Source organism: Poecilia reticulata, linkage group LG7, assembly GCF_000633615.1.
Source record: "Poecilia reticulata strain Guanapo linkage group LG7, Guppy_female_1.0+MT, whole genome shotgun sequence".
Taxonomy (NCBI): domain Eukaryota; kingdom Metazoa; phylum Chordata; class Actinopteri; order Cyprinodontiformes; family Poeciliidae; genus Poecilia; species Poecilia reticulata.
The window spans coordinates 20,314,009-20,329,270 of record NC_024337.1 but is presented as its reverse complement, the minus strand read 5'-3'; the positions used below and the strand labels follow the sequence as shown (position 1 = coordinate 20,329,270).

Here is a 15,262-nt window from a genome sequence, read left to right as displayed (position 1 = left end):
ACTTGCTCTATTTCGTAAAGAAAAATGAGTAAAAGCTTCAGTTTCTGGATGCAGAAAAAGCAATAAAGGGTCTCTAAAGTGGGGCTGACTACACTTTTAAGATTTTTTTGTTGCAAAAACACAACTCTGCCTTAGTGTCTCTCATCAAATACCATCAGAAAATACACCTAAATATCTTTTTACAGTGTGACAAAATGTGCAAAAGTCCCAGGAGAGTGAATATTTTTACGTGGCTCTGGATTGGAGCACGTGTGACATTTCCTTTCCACTCAGGCTGAACTAGACAGCTCTGCTGATTTCTCGTTTCTACTGGGGCTCAGTCAGTCAGCGTCTTCAGCCTCAACAGGAAGGGGAAGAGGCAACGGCCGGCCCTGACTGGCTGCTGACAGGTTGCCATAGTTACAGGAAGTGATGACAGACACGACACGGGCGTTGAGGCTTGTCTGGCCGCTCGATACCTGTTCGTTTCCCCTCCGCGTGCGCTCTCGGCTGCTCAGTCTTTCTGTTTCTCTGAACTCCATCGGTTCTTCTCTGGTTTCCTGAAATCATGTCTCGTCTGTTTAGCTGCACGACGAGGCTGGCTCAGAGCATTTATCTCCCATGTTTCTTGTTGTTTTTTCCCTCCTCTCTCTGCTCATCTTACTGAACTTCACAATGCCTAGTTGTTTGTGGTAGTGTCCTCTTTTTTTACCCCCTTTGTGTGGATTTCTGTGCCTCTTGGGAGCTAATCAGACAGAATAATTCCTGTAGTCAAGCAGCCGCTGCCTCGCTCTCACTCCAAAAGCCCACATTTACACAACAACCCAACCACTATTAGTTTTTCCCAGCATCGCCCCGGACCTCTCTTTCTTCCTTCCTTTTTTTTGTCTTTATATGTCCCCCCTGGATGCCCCTGCCTCCCTCCCTCTCTTGGTCCCAGCTCCATTAATTCAGGTGCCTCAGCTCCTGCCCCTGCACCATTACAGCTTCTTCCACAGCTCCTCTGGCTCTCTCCCACTCCCTCTCTCTCAGACAATCCCTCACAGTCTGACACTGAATATAAAGCATGAGGACAGCAGCTACCTGCTCCACATGCTCCTCTGACGGGCTCCCTGCAGAAACCTGCCTCTGTCCGTCTCCCTCCTCACCTGTAGTTTTAACCCCCACCTGCTTCCCCCTCCTCCCTGCCTTTAAAAAAAAAAAAAAAAGAGATTGGAAACTGTGGAAGCACTGCCCCCTGCTGGTCTGTCTAGATAGTAAAATGCTAAAGTTTTGGCTTTTTCAGGGTTTTTCTTTTTCTGTTTTTAAAGACATTCCTCTGCTTTCTTTCCCACAGGAAAAGCTTCTTCCAACGATGACGATGTCCAGAAATCAGACGTGTCGTCAACCGGTCAGGGGGTCATCGACAAGGACCACCTTGGGCCGCTTCTACTGCAGGCAAGTCCAGATTTGATCGAATGTGCTGCTGTTTTTATCTGTTGGTGATGATGATGGCTGATCTTCTGTCTCTACGGCAGCAGACTTGGGTTGGGCATTTATCATATTGTTCATCATTTATCGTGATTCATTTCTTATTGTGATAGGAGTTTTGATTCATCATTTTCACTACCGATTCTAACTAATGATGTTTAATCCCCCCGAAAAACTGTCTGAGATTGTTAGTTCTAATATCTTCTGCACAGTTTGTTCTTTTTGAGTATCAATAAATTTGGAAATATGATTAAATGTAGTTACTGTTATTTTACTGGTGTCTCAAAGAAGCACATTACAAATGGAAATGTTTTTTCCATGCATTTCCATTTATACAGTTAACTAGAAACGATGTTATAAATATTTCTTATCGTCACTTTTATAATTGTCACAATAAAAATCCTAGGCTCTGGACGGCTTTCTGTTTGTGGTGAACCGGGAGGGCAGCATCGTGTTCGTATCCGACAACGTCACCCAGTACCTGCAGTACAAGCAGGAGGAGCTCATCAACACCAGCGTGTACAACATCCTGCATGAGGAGGACCGCGAGGACTTTCACAAGAACCTGCCCAGGACCAACAGTGAGCAAACACACACACAATATGTGAATATGGGACAATTCAATTCTGAATGCTTTGAAAATGTGTGTGGTGTACCACAGGGGTGTGTGTTCAGATCTTTTTGTTTTTTCAGAATTTATAGCAACTTTAACATATAAAAAATCTAAATTAATAGTTTCTGGGTAAAGTAAAGCAAAACCTCAGACAAAAATTGAAGATTTTTATACACTAAGTACCTAAAATGTAATTCCTGAGTGTATCAATAAATATCTAAATTTGCTGGAAAATTTTAAAAATGTTATATTGAGAAAAAAAATAATATGTTCCTTACATACTTTTCTTTGGTGTAGCCATATTCAAGTTATTTTGTAGAGGTTTGGGTGAACACTTACTATTGCAAAAAGAGCAGGAAAAATTATACATAGTCAAATTTGAGAATGTCAAACAAAATCTAATCTGGGTTTGGATGAAATTGTGGAACATTTTAAAGAAATTCTAGAATTGACTCAGATTAAAATGATTAGTGGAGATAATCTGGGTGTTTGAAATGGGATTAAATCAGTGTGAGTGACCTACTCAGTTCTACAGACATAAATATATTAAATACTGGTGGCTGATTTGTTGTTTTATTTCACCTTCAATAAGTCAAACGCTTCACCGCTTACATTTTATTCTCACTCAGAAGTTAAAACCAGACGATAAAACTTTGTGAGTAAATTACATGAAAATTCACGCTTCTCAGCTCCTCTTTCTAATGAGGAGCTCCTGGGAAGAGCTGCTCATACACACATACACCCCTGACAAAACATGCACTCGCTACACGGATGCTCCCACCTACTCTTTGCTAATCAGGCAGAGCGTAGCGCAGCCGTCTGTCAAACTCAGTGGTCCAGACAGCGTAAAACAGGCCGGGCTCTATTCAGATCCCACTGCTGCCACATAAGGGCTGAATAACGCACCTCCTCGCTCCCCTCTGCTTAATTCAGCATGTGTTTCGCCGTGATTTGCTCCTTAATATTGTACTTGAGTAAATTCACTTATTTACACCCCCTCATTATTCTCTGTATTGATGTGTAAATGACAGTGATGCATTTTTTAGGGGAGCAGCATGAGCGTGTAAGCCCATAAGTATGTGCACTATTTATAATGGCGATTAATTATGGATGTGTGTGTGCTCGGCTGAACCCGCTTCTCGATTAGCTCTGCAGTAACGTTCTCGAGCAGAAGTCGGCTCATCAACTCGGCCGCCTGCTTCCCTGTGCGCCCCGTCATTCATTCTCTCGCTTTTCCCCCTCTAACCATCCGTCTTTATGCACTTTTCCTCTCGCCGTCCCTGGTGCCTTCCTCAGCTCGCTCCTTCTCAGCCTCATCCATACTTAATATGGCTGCTTACTAAGATGAATATTGTGGCTATCCGTTTCTCAGGCTGCCTCCCTCTCTGCCGCTCCCACCCTCTCTCTCTCTTTCTCCCTGTGTCTGCATTATCTTTTTGGCCCATGAATGAAATGCCTTCTCTGTGCACATTCCTGTGGGATGAACACATAGCACAGCGGTTACAGTTATACACACACCCACACACACAAACTAAAACACAGATTGACGGTGAGACATAGTTAGATGTTGTGTTTTCGCAGTTCGATAGGTTTGTGCTCCATTACTGCTTGCTTTTTTTTTTGTCAACATTACACGTTTCAGATCAGTAAACCTATTTTATTACACTGCAAAAACACAAAATCTGAGAGTATTTTCTTTCCAGTTTCTAGTGCAGATATATTAGTGTACTTGAAATAAGATAAAACTAACGTACAAGAAGCTTTTAAGCAAAATTCCTTGATTAATTCCTTAATATTGATGAAAAAACTACTAGTTCCAGTGGCAGATTATTTCACTTACATACATTTTTCCCACATTATACTATGCACATTATAAAAAATTTTTTTTTATCCATATCAGTGAATATTGAACTCCTGTATATTGCTGAAAGGTCACTTGTAAGTAATTGTGTCTTATTTCAAGTACACAAAGATATTTCCACTAGAAACTATACAAAAAATACTCTGTGATATATTATTGTTTTTGCTGTTTACGGTCCACCACAGACATTTGGAAAGGACCTGGAGTTCTTGTTGGGGAAGAGTCCAGTTGGAAATGCTTTTGTGTTCACTACAAAGCTGAGTAATCGACTCTGGCTTTGACTAATTTATGACAACAGCCTGCTGTTTTGTCAACTCTGACACAAGGCACACTTACTGTCTTTCTGATCGCTCGCTCCCATGAACTACCCTCTACACCTGCCAAACGGAAACCTTTTGCCAGCTGATTTAGTCTGCAGACAAAATAAATAAATAAATCACATTTTGTATGTTTTTATACTTCCATTTGCTTCTAAAAACAGCCAAAGCTCTTAAAAGAAAAACTATCCAGTCATTTTTTTGCTAATAGTGCGTTTTGGTGCTGGAAAATGAGCCGCTTCAAAATCCTCCAGATTATTAAATCACATTCAACAGGCTCTGTGCTGTTACCTAGTAACCTCAGCCAAGCCCAGCCCGTCACCTAGCAACCCAAGTGGAACTCCAGCAGGTTTGACGATCTGGTTTTACTGCCTGTATGCTCTGAATAATGGCGGCTGGAAAAGAAAAATGTTTTGTTGTTGACTCACCATCCATATTTGTCAAATCTCCCGTTTTGGCCGGGAAACTGCCGTTGTTCACTCACCGCCGCCGTGCTCCCATATTAGTGTTTTCCTGTAAATATCCCGTATTATAACCGTCCGGGTTAGGTTTGCTCAACCGTCAAAAACACGTCCAACGCTTCAAGTTCGACGAGTGTGCGCTTGACATTTTATTCTCGACGCCATTAGACGCGTCAAAATCGCTGTAGGCTGACGGTAAGAGCAAACTCCTTGGCATACGTGTCCTTCAAACTCTTCCACCGTCTCCTGATTATATCGTCTAAATAAATACAACGTTTATTTAACGTGACTCAACGTTCTTCCTGGATAGCTCAAAAGCGGGGAAATATTTTCAAATGGTATAAAGTATAACTAACTTGACTGTCAAACTTCCTTGCTGATCCTCTTCCAAGCAAGATCCTTTCTATTCCCGTCTCTGTAGTCATAATTTGATTTGTCGGAGATTATAGGACGACAGCAAACAGCGACAATTAGTTTATCCTCCATAGTTGTTGTTGTTTAATGCACCACTACGCCACATAGCGGAGTCTCTCTGATTGGTCGACGCTCCGTGTCGAGCGGTGAAAGTTCAGATTTTCCAACTCCAGCGTTGGACGCTTTGGTTGCATCAAAGACTTGAAACACTAGAAATGCTTCAAATTCGCTCCGCTTGACGCTCGAAACGAGTTTGGTGTGAACGCACCATGACGTTGAGTTGGAGGCGTGGCCTGCAGCAGCTTATTTGGATTTAAAGTAACAAGAGGCTCCAAAACAACTCATTCTGACTGAACTGACCAGATTTAAATCTCAATATCTAAGAATGATTTTTGTGCAAAAAATTGTAGTGAACTTGTTTTGTAAAAGACCTAACCTAACCTGTTCATGAAAGCACCTTTTAGTCACTGTTAGAGGACATTTTGCTGTCGCTCTCTAAAGTTTGCCTCCTTTTCCTTCTCTCTGTGAAGGTGACCCCATCCAAAAGCATCTGTGTGCATGTGGTTGTGTGCTGTGATGAGTAGTCAGGACCTAAATGAGGATAGATGGTTGCATGTCCCCGGCCTCGGCCGGCTGCAGAGCCACCGAGAGAGAGAAATATTGGAAATCGACTCCTTGGCTACATTAATCCCATGGTCCATTTAGCCAGTGGGAGAGGCTTTAGCTTCTCAGTTTTAGAGACACAGTGCTTGTTTGTGGTGGTGTTTGTTTGTTTTGCTTTGTTTGTACAATTGGATGTGAGCCATTGGTGATATTTAATTAAATTAAAGGGTTTACAGCTCCTGTGGTTTTCAGTCCCAGAAGCTTTGGGTTTATTCCTCTTAAGTAACCATTTCTTGGTTTGCTTTGTATTTTTAGTAAATGGCGTGTCGTGGGGGAATGAGGCGACTCGACAGAAGAGTCACACCTTCACTTGCCGGATGCTGGTCAAATTTGGCCACGCCCACGGCCCAATGGAGGAGGGGCCAGGAGGACCGCGCTACGAGACAATGCAGTGTTTTGCTCTCACGCAGCCCAAGGCCATGATCGAAGAGGGAGAAGGTAGGTGGAGGGACCAGCGATGCCCAGAAAGGGGCGACTAGATCCAGAAATGTGTTCCTGCATGTGTGTGACATTGTCTTTCCTTTTAACAACTCCCACAACACATTACAATACTCTACAACACATTTAGTTGGAAACCTCACATTGAATATATTTGGAATAAAGTTGCAAAATCTACTGGATTATTGTTTAAAATAAAATATTTAATTAAAGGTTTACAAATAATGTACTCCTTGGTTATGCCCTCATATTGCTCAGAAATATGGGGAAATCCAAATAAAACAACTATTTACATATTATTTAAGTTACAAAGAAAAATATTGAGCTTATTGTTGTAAAATGCCTACTAGATCTTCCATTCAAAGTAATACTTTAAAATGTAATAAAAGTCTTCAAATTATTTAAGTTAAAAGAGAGTAAATATAAGCAAGTTAATTTTTGAGAAAAGTAAAGCATACTATGGAATTAATTGAATGATTAACTCAAATTATGTGCATTGCTTGGTGAGCTGTAGAAGACCCCTAAAATGTAAAAGCTTACACTGTTTTCCCTCTACTTCACTATTTATTTCTTTATTTAAACTTTTTCCTGACCTTGTTATCTAGTGGTAGTGTTCACGAATAGTAGCAAAGCAACACACAAAAACCTTTTTTTATTTTTTATTTATCACACATAAATTGAAGATTTAACATGTTATGTTGACAATGTAAAAGCTAAAACTGATGGTAGTCATCGCTGGTGAGCAGTGTAGCGATTTAACGCATCTAATGTCACGCTGCAATGCGTCTATTTAGCAAAAATTGCCTAATATTATTTAAAAAACTAAATAAGACCTGAAACATGAAAAGAAATCCATGATGATGAAAAATGAGATGATAAAAAAGATAAATGGAATCATTAGAAACACGTAATGGCATTTTTATGGGATGTAAACCATAACTTGTTCCAGCATTAACTCCGTCTCTGCTCTCCTTTCCTCCACAGACCTTCAGTCATGTATGATCTGCGTGGCCCGCCGGGTCACAGCCGTGGAGCGGACCGAGAGTTTCAACACCCGACACGAGATGTCAGGTCAGGAGCTGTACTCTGACTGAGCGCCGTCCAAAAGCACGCTGTGTTGACTCGGTCATGAGCTGGTTTGACCCGTCCTCCCTTTGTCTCCCTCTGTCCGCCGTGTCTCAGGTAAACTGATTCAGATCGACCAGAGCTCCCTGCGAGCGTCCATGCGTCCGGGCTGGGAGGACTTGTTGCGGCGCTGCATCCAGATGTTCCTTCAGCACAGTGACGGGCAGCCATGGTCGCACAAGCGGCACTATCACGAGGGTGGGTTTAGACCTGGAACCTCACAGCTGCTGTCAACAACTACAGCGCTTTTTATTTTAATAACTAGAAAATTGGAGGTGCGAGCAAAGAGATGACTGGATTAAGCAGCAACACTGTTAGATTCAAAAGTTGTTTTTGTGGCTTCATTCAGACAAAGCTGAGAGACAAAAGAAGCTAGGGTGAACAAAAGCTTCAGCAGACAACAGGAAGGCTAAAGAAAATGTGTTTTCTTTCACCTTTTAGGTTTTTCTCCTCCAGCTCATTGAATAAGTTGCATCCAACTAAAGTCTCACTAACTTTACCATTTCTTGATCACAAATTTATATTACACATCACACAAAGTGAGTTAGAGGACCTGTGTGCAGTTGGTGGTTTAATAGCACCAAAAAAATCACCAATACTGTAACTTTTTCAATTCTCAGTGGTGCTATAAAATATTGTATTCACCCATGAATCACAGGGAAACATAAGTGATGAGTTTTACTTGGTAAACAGGTGTGAACTCATAACCAGACGAATGGTAGGTACTTTTTCTGACTGTTTTAATATTTTTACTCTGCAACTTTTAAAGTATCTGTTAAGATAGGAAGCATAAACATAGCAAAAAAATCTGAAACATCAACAAAACAGTCCCTGACTATAAGTAAAGTCTTGTAATATTCACATAAGATGAGCTTTACGCAGATGACACTGTTAATGTGACCTGGTACCTCTATGTGTGGTGGTTTTACTTGCTTTTTTCTCCCAGCAATGAATAAAGTTTGAGGGATTGTTTTTGTTGCAATTTGTGCGCAGCTTTTCTCCAGGGTCATGCCGAGACGCCCCTGTACCGCTTCTCCCTGTCTGATGGCACCCCAGTAACAGCCCAGACCAAGAGCAAGCTGTACCGGCACCCCATGAGCAACGAGCCGCAAGGATTCATCTCCACTCACCTGCTGCAGAGGTCAGAAACTCTGCATTCAAACATATAGCACATGTACAGCTCAAAAAAAAGTAAGAGACCACTTAAAATGATCCGTTTCTATGATTTTACCCTTTATAGGTATATGTTTGAGTCAAATGAAGATTGTTCTCTTGTTCTATGAACTACTGAGAACATGTCTCTGAAAATCCAGGATAAAAATTTGATTTATTTGCATTAGTTGAGGTCTGAAGCAGAAAACTCTGGAATACTAAAGTTCCAGAGCTTTCAGACCTCAACTAATGCAAAGAAACAAGTTCATATTGATATAGAAACAACAATACTAAAGTTTTGACTCAGAAAGAGTTCAGGAATCAATATTTGGTGGAATAACCACAAGGTTTTTAATGGAGTACAGTGGGCTCTTCATTTTTACCAGAGCTGTACATGCAGAGTGGGTTAAATAGCTACATTTACTCAGTTACATTGACTTTAATATATTTTTGGACAAAATGTACTTTTAGGATTTTGTTTGCTATGCTGGACTTTTTACTTTGACTTGAGTAATTTTAATATGAAGTGTCGCTATTCTTACTTGATTAAAGTTTCTCCCACTTTGAGTAACTTCACTTCATGATGAACAAGATCGTTTTAACCAAAACTTCACCAGACACAAACGCACACCTGCAGATTTAGTTAGTTTCATAGACTTTATATTGAAAAAAATAGATTTAGAAAAATATTTCGTTTGTCTGAATTTTTTTACAAGACAACAAGACATTTCAACTTCAAATATTGGGTAAATGTTTTGCGCCACCTTGGTGAAACATATAAAAAATAAACTGCAATAAACCTTCTTTCAAATGGTTCAGAGTACAATCAGGAATACTAAATATAATTTAAAAATAAATATGAAAGCATAATGTGACTCAGAGCACCAATCATAGACTGTTAAGATAAATGTTTGAGTATGACTACCTGGCAGCACTTTATTTGTGATTGTTTTTATCATGAAGTCTCATTCAGTAAATAATGACACTTTTAATGCAAGTTTTAAAGCAACATTGTCGTTATTTAATGAACAATTCAAAGTTGCAACTTTATGCAACTTCTAATGTAGCTTTACATTAAAAGTGTTATAATTTACAGAATCACACTTCATGGTAACATCATAAGCATTCGTGTTTATGCCACGTGTCATGGCAGTCTTAGTCACACTCCCTCAAATAAATGTTACCGAATAGTTTTGTAATACTTGGTGCTTAACCTCAATGTTTTTACGATTTTACCATTTATCCAAACATTTTTTGCTTTTTTTCCCCAACGTAGGGAACCCAATGGCTACCGCTCGGCACCAGGCTGCAACATGATGCCCAACAACATTAGGCAACAAGGGATGGGTAGCGCCAACATAAACCCCCAGATGAGCGTGAATGCAGGCGGCGGGATGGGGATGGGAGGAATGGGCGGCATGAACCGGGGCTTTGGCATGAGCGAGCAGAGCCACATGGGCCACATGGGTCCGATGGGAGGCGGCTCCGTGTACGGAGGCAACGGCGGAGGAGGAAGTGGTGGCGGAGGCCTGGGCAGCCGCATGATGCAGATGAATCAGATGAATCAGGTGGGGCACATGAGTCAGATGGGTCCCATGAATCACCCCGGGCCGGGCATGCAGCAGCACCCGCAGCAGCAGCCCCCGTTCCAGAGCGCCGGAGGCTTCGGGCTCAGCGGGATGAACAGTCCGTCAGGGAGCCCCAGGATGGGCGGCCCCCAGCAGGGACTGCTGATGTCCCCCCGGACCCGGGGAAGCCCAAAGATGGGGGCCAACCAGTTCTCACCTGGAGGTAGGATTTTTATTTTTATTTTTATTTTTTACTGATTTGATTTTATCTCTTTAGTTTGGACTGGAAATAAAATAAGAATCGGACAGAAACTCACTTTTTTTACTTTTTTATTTTAACCTTCCAAACATTTTCTTCTCAACACTTGTATGGATTTTCACTGACAATGATTAAAATGGCATCACTCTTCTAACATTTTAACTTATAATATGGGAAAATGTCTGGTTCACTTATAATGCTTAATATTTCATTAATATTAAGTGTTAATCGTTGACTTAAAGTGATTTTGGACTGGAAGTAAAATAAGATACAGGCAGCAGTTCACTTTTTTAAACTGATTTTCATGCATCAGTTGGATCCTGAAGGATTTAATATAAATTATTCTCTCAGGTCATAAATACTAATGACAAGTAACAAATATTCACTTTACACTGAATTTTAAAAATGTCATAATCTACCAACAACCTGAAATTTGAATGCATTAAATTTGAAAAAGGAGGAATTTTCACTGCAAAAACAAAATCTTACCAAGTATTATTGGTCTATTTTCTATTGTAAATGTCACGTTACACTGGAAATACGACAAAACTAACAAGTAACATTTTAGCAAGAAACAGGAGCTTGTTTTAAGTCAATAATTCCTTAATACTGATGAAAAAGTATAGTTATCAGTGAAATAATCTCCCAGCAGAACAAGACATATTTTCCATGTCGTCAACTTTCAAAAAGTCTTTTTTTTTTTTCTTGCCAAAATCCCTTTTGGCAAAAAATCACGTAGGCCATTATTTTAGGAATGTGACAATATTATAAGTTAAAGTGTGAGGAAAAACGAACAATAAAATGATAAACTAATAACATTGATGCATTTAAAATTTGTAATAAAAATTAAAATAATTCAGAAAGTTAATATTGAAAACACTTTCCACACCTGCAGTTTATCCAATTTATCAGTTTAGAACATTATGAATATTATTAAGATATAAAAATAAACACTGGTCCCAACATTGAACCGTGGGGAACCTCATAAACAACCTCCAAACAAATTATTTTCTTAATTTAAACATGTTTAAATTTCGCTAGAAGCAGTTTTACCATCATTAAACATGATTTTTTTTCTTTGATAGTGCATTAACCTGCATCTCTCTCTGCAGGAATGCACTCTCCCATGAGCGGCCTCGGCGGTGGAGGAGGAGCCGGAGGTAACACCTGCTCCTTCTCCAGCAGCTCCCTGAACGCTCTCCAGGCCATCAGCGAGGGAGTCGGGAGTTCACTCCCCTCCACTCTGACGTCGCCCTCAGCAGCCCACAAACCAGACAGCTCTCCCAGCATCCATTCCTCCTCTCAGCCCAGTCATCAAGCTAAACCAGGACAAGATGGCTCCAAAAGTCCGGCTGGGGGCCTTGGCCCCGGACCCGGAGACCACCACCTCCCGGTGCACCACCACCATCATCAGCATCCTCAGGCGGAGAGTTCTGCAGAGCGGCCGGACAGCCAGGCAGCTACAACAGCTAAGGAGTGTGGCGAAGCGAGCGGCGAGGCGGGGATGGCGGGTGCCGACCCACCTCGGAGGCTGCCGGACAGCAAAGGACACAAGAAGCTGCTGCAGCTGTTGACTTCCCCAACCGAGGAGCTGGGGATCAGTGGAAGCGGACCTACGGGGCCCACCGGACCCCCTCCACCGAACAGCAGCGGCGCTCCAGTGGGATCGGACAGCAAGGAAGCCACCGGCGGGATGACCAGCCCTTCCTCCACAGGCGTCTCCTCCTCCTCCGCCAGCGGCAGCGCGGGGCTGGCGGCCGGCCCGGGTGGCGCATCGGCCTCGGCTCACTACACCGGGTCGCTGCAGGAGAAGCACAAGATTCTCCATAAGCTTCTTCAGAACGGCAACACTCCGGATGAAGTCGCGAAGATCACAGCGGAGGCGACGGGGAAAGTGACGCTCGGAGGCCAGGAGGGCGGCGAAGGTGCAGCTGGAAGCTCGGCAGCCGGGTCTGGCCCCGGGTTGATCACGGACGCCAAACAGGAGCAGCACAGCCCAAAGAAGGAGAAGACCCACGCTCTCCTCCACTATCTCCTCAACAAGGACGACTCCAAAGAACAAGCGGACGTGAAGCCCAAACTTGAAGATCTAGATGGAAAAGGTCTTCCTGGAGCCGGCGGCGGCGGCCCTGCGGTGGAGCATGCCGAGAGCAAGATCAAATCAGAACCTCCTGATGATGTAAGTGTATATCTCTATTAAATGATGGTGACTTTTATTGATATTCACAAAAATAAAAACAACTGCTCTATTTTTAAAATGTAGTTGCACAACCTGGAGTCTATTCTGGGCGATCTCAGGGGTTCAAGCTCCGACTTCTACCCCGATCAGGCTGGAGGTGCCGGGGCAAACAACACAGGAAACAAACCACAGGGATGCCTTGATGACGGCCTGCAGGGTAAGCAGTTCAAGCACTAAATAACTATGAGAAGTGACAGTTTCACACAGGGTGGGTGTTGTAACATCACATGTGATGATATCAAAACAAAATGCCACTGAAACTGCATCTGGCACCATCAGAGGCTGTCTTTTCGGATCGCTTTCTTCCTAAAGCAAATGTCATGTCTTTCTCAGTTGCGTCTTTTTGAAGCTGGTACTTTTATACCCATAAAACTGAAAAAACAGACAAGATAAATTGAAAGAGACAACCAGCCCTGTTCTCTGGTTTATAATTGGTCCTACTGGAATACAGCATTTTAGTTTTCTTGTTTGCAGATGTACATGTAATGTTGAAATGTGTTTTAAAATTGCATTGCTGCTCAGTTTATGGTACAGAAAATTCATTACGTCTTCCTTATTTGTATAAATAAGTGTGTGTAAATGCAGTAGTGTTAAAATGAGAATGAGTGCATGGCATGTATATACGCCGTAAATATTCATTTGCTTTTTTTGCCATAACAACAAACCCCAATACATTTTATTGGAATTTATTGCTTCAAATTACAATCACTTGTGTTAATCACACAACAGTGGAAGAAAAATGACACATTTTGTCAGTCTTTTATTTATAAAAGTCTCAAAAAGTGAGGCTTCAAATAAATCTCCAACTGTATTGAGGAATGTCATGCCACAGCATAATGCTGCCTCCACCGTGTAGTGGAGACGATGTGTTCAGGGTCAGATGCATTAGTTGTAAATCCTGCTCTGGTCAGCTCAGTTATTTTCAGGCAGGTAATTTTACATGATTTCATTCTAGCTAGGTTAAAATCCATACTTCAAGACTTTTTCTAATTTCTAAAAACATTCGAAAGCTGTTTAGTATTTACCTTCCACTTAGCAATTATGTATTACTTTTCTAGTTTATCTCCTATAAAAACAATAGAAAAGACCAACGTATTTAGTTTTAAGGTGAAAAAAAATGCAAGGATTAGTAATTCTTTTGTAAGATGTTGTATGTATGTAATATTTAAGCAAGACATGGTTTTTCTGAAAAGGTTTTTTTCTCTTTTTTTTTTTTTTTTTGCTTGCTCTGTCCAGGGAGTCCAGTAATGGGGCCAGGACCTCGAGGGCCCTTCCAGAGGACCATGTCCATGGATGGGAAGCCACTGGGTGGGCCTGGAGGAGCTGTAAGACGTCCGATGCTCATCAAGCAAGAGAACATGATGGGCAGCCCAGACAGCTTCCCAGGAAACATGGGTGTGTGTCTCAGCAAATTTCCTCTTTATTGTCTCTTTGCCTCTCTCTCCATCTGCTCTCGGATTCAATTAACTTGCAAAAAACCACACACAAACCCAGTCTTTTATTAATAAAAATCTGAAAAAGTGTGCATTCAAATAGATCTCCAATCATTTTGGGATAAGTCATAGCACAGCATGATACTGGAACTCCAAATCCTACTACAGTTGGACCTACAGATCGATGATTGGAACTAGGGATGCAAAAACTATTTGTTGTTGTAGTTTGATCGCCAACCAGCAGAGGGCAGCGCTGGTCATTCTTAAGCGCAGCCAGTTGATAGAGAAATAAAGATGGCGGGGGCCTTACCAGGGCAAGAAATTGCCAAGCTGGAAAACTTCAAGCTGCATCAACTTTTCAAACAAAAGTTACTGGTGTGTTACGAAGGCGAGAATGTGATGACAAAAAAACAGAGAAGTGGCGAAAACTTAAGTGATGAAAAAGAAACATGATTCCAATAAGCAAGGCTGATTATGAGTTAAATAATGTGCTTCATGGAGTGAAGTTTTAATATTTTGTCAAGAGCAACCACATGGGGACTTAAGTGTGTCACACATTTTATTATTTTCATTTCTTTTTTCTTCCATTCAGCAACTTAATAGTTGCTTTCTGTTTTGTTTTATTTTATAAACAAGTTGAATAATGTGAGAAAACCACAATTTTCAGTTCATTCAGTCAGTATTTAATACAGCTGACATGAAATAATGAATTTGTGTTTTCTTATGGAAATATGGTCGGGCCTCTTGATACAAGAGAAAACTTGTTAGAAAAAAGGTTTTTAAGAAATGGACGATTAACAATTAATCATCAGTCGATGGATAAGATCAGTCAATTTTAACCCATTAATCGATAACTTGCAATCCTAGTTCCAACCAATGCTCTTCTGTCATTTGTGCATATCCAGGACCAATGAATAGAGGCTTGGGCCCCCAGAGGTCTCCCATGGGGGGCTCTGGGGACTGGAAGCCCCGTTCCAGCACCAGCCCTGTGAGTTCTGCAGGACATCCGTCCATGATGCGCCCAGGCATGGAGTACAACAACGGGAAGAGCTTGATGTCCGGACCCATGGTCAGTCGCTCCAACAGCGTGCCGGGCAACAGGTCGATGCTGCAGCAGCAGCTCATGGATATGGGTACGCTGCTCAAACTGTTGCCTTGTGGTGATGCAAAGTAAAGAAAATGAGAATCTGGGAGAGATTCAAAACTTGGTATCCAACTAAGTGGCTCAGTGGTAAAGATGCATTTCTGGGTACCGAAACTCTTTGGAAAC

At 41.7% G+C, this 15,262-nt stretch overlaps 1 protein-coding gene across 3 annotated transcripts in view; it reads left to right on the top strand.

Moving 5' to 3' along the window:
• Positions 1 to 15,262, top strand: part of LOC103467612 (nuclear receptor coactivator 3-like) — a 35,243-nt gene that overhangs the window by 13,507 nt on the left and 6,474 nt on the right. For all 3 annotated transcript variants that reach the window (XM_017305817.1, XM_008414160.2, XM_008414159.2), the window contains exons 4-14: positions 1,316 to 1,416; positions 1,856 to 2,030; positions 6,034 to 6,216; positions 7,201 to 7,287; positions 7,399 to 7,539; positions 8,335 to 8,482; positions 9,770 to 10,284; positions 11,433 to 12,499; positions 12,584 to 12,716; positions 13,796 to 13,954; positions 14,898 to 15,125. In XM_017305817.1, the coding sequence (XP_017161306.1) occupies positions 1,316 to 1,416; positions 1,856 to 2,030; positions 6,034 to 6,216; positions 7,201 to 7,287; positions 7,399 to 7,539; positions 8,335 to 8,482; positions 9,770 to 10,284; positions 11,433 to 12,499; positions 12,584 to 12,716; positions 13,796 to 13,954; positions 14,898 to 15,125 (2,937 nt within the window). The remainder of the gene's footprint in view (positions 1 to 1,315; positions 1,417 to 1,855; positions 2,031 to 6,033; positions 6,217 to 7,200; positions 7,288 to 7,398; positions 7,540 to 8,334; positions 8,483 to 9,769; positions 10,285 to 11,432; positions 12,500 to 12,583; positions 12,717 to 13,795; positions 13,955 to 14,897; positions 15,126 to 15,262) is intronic.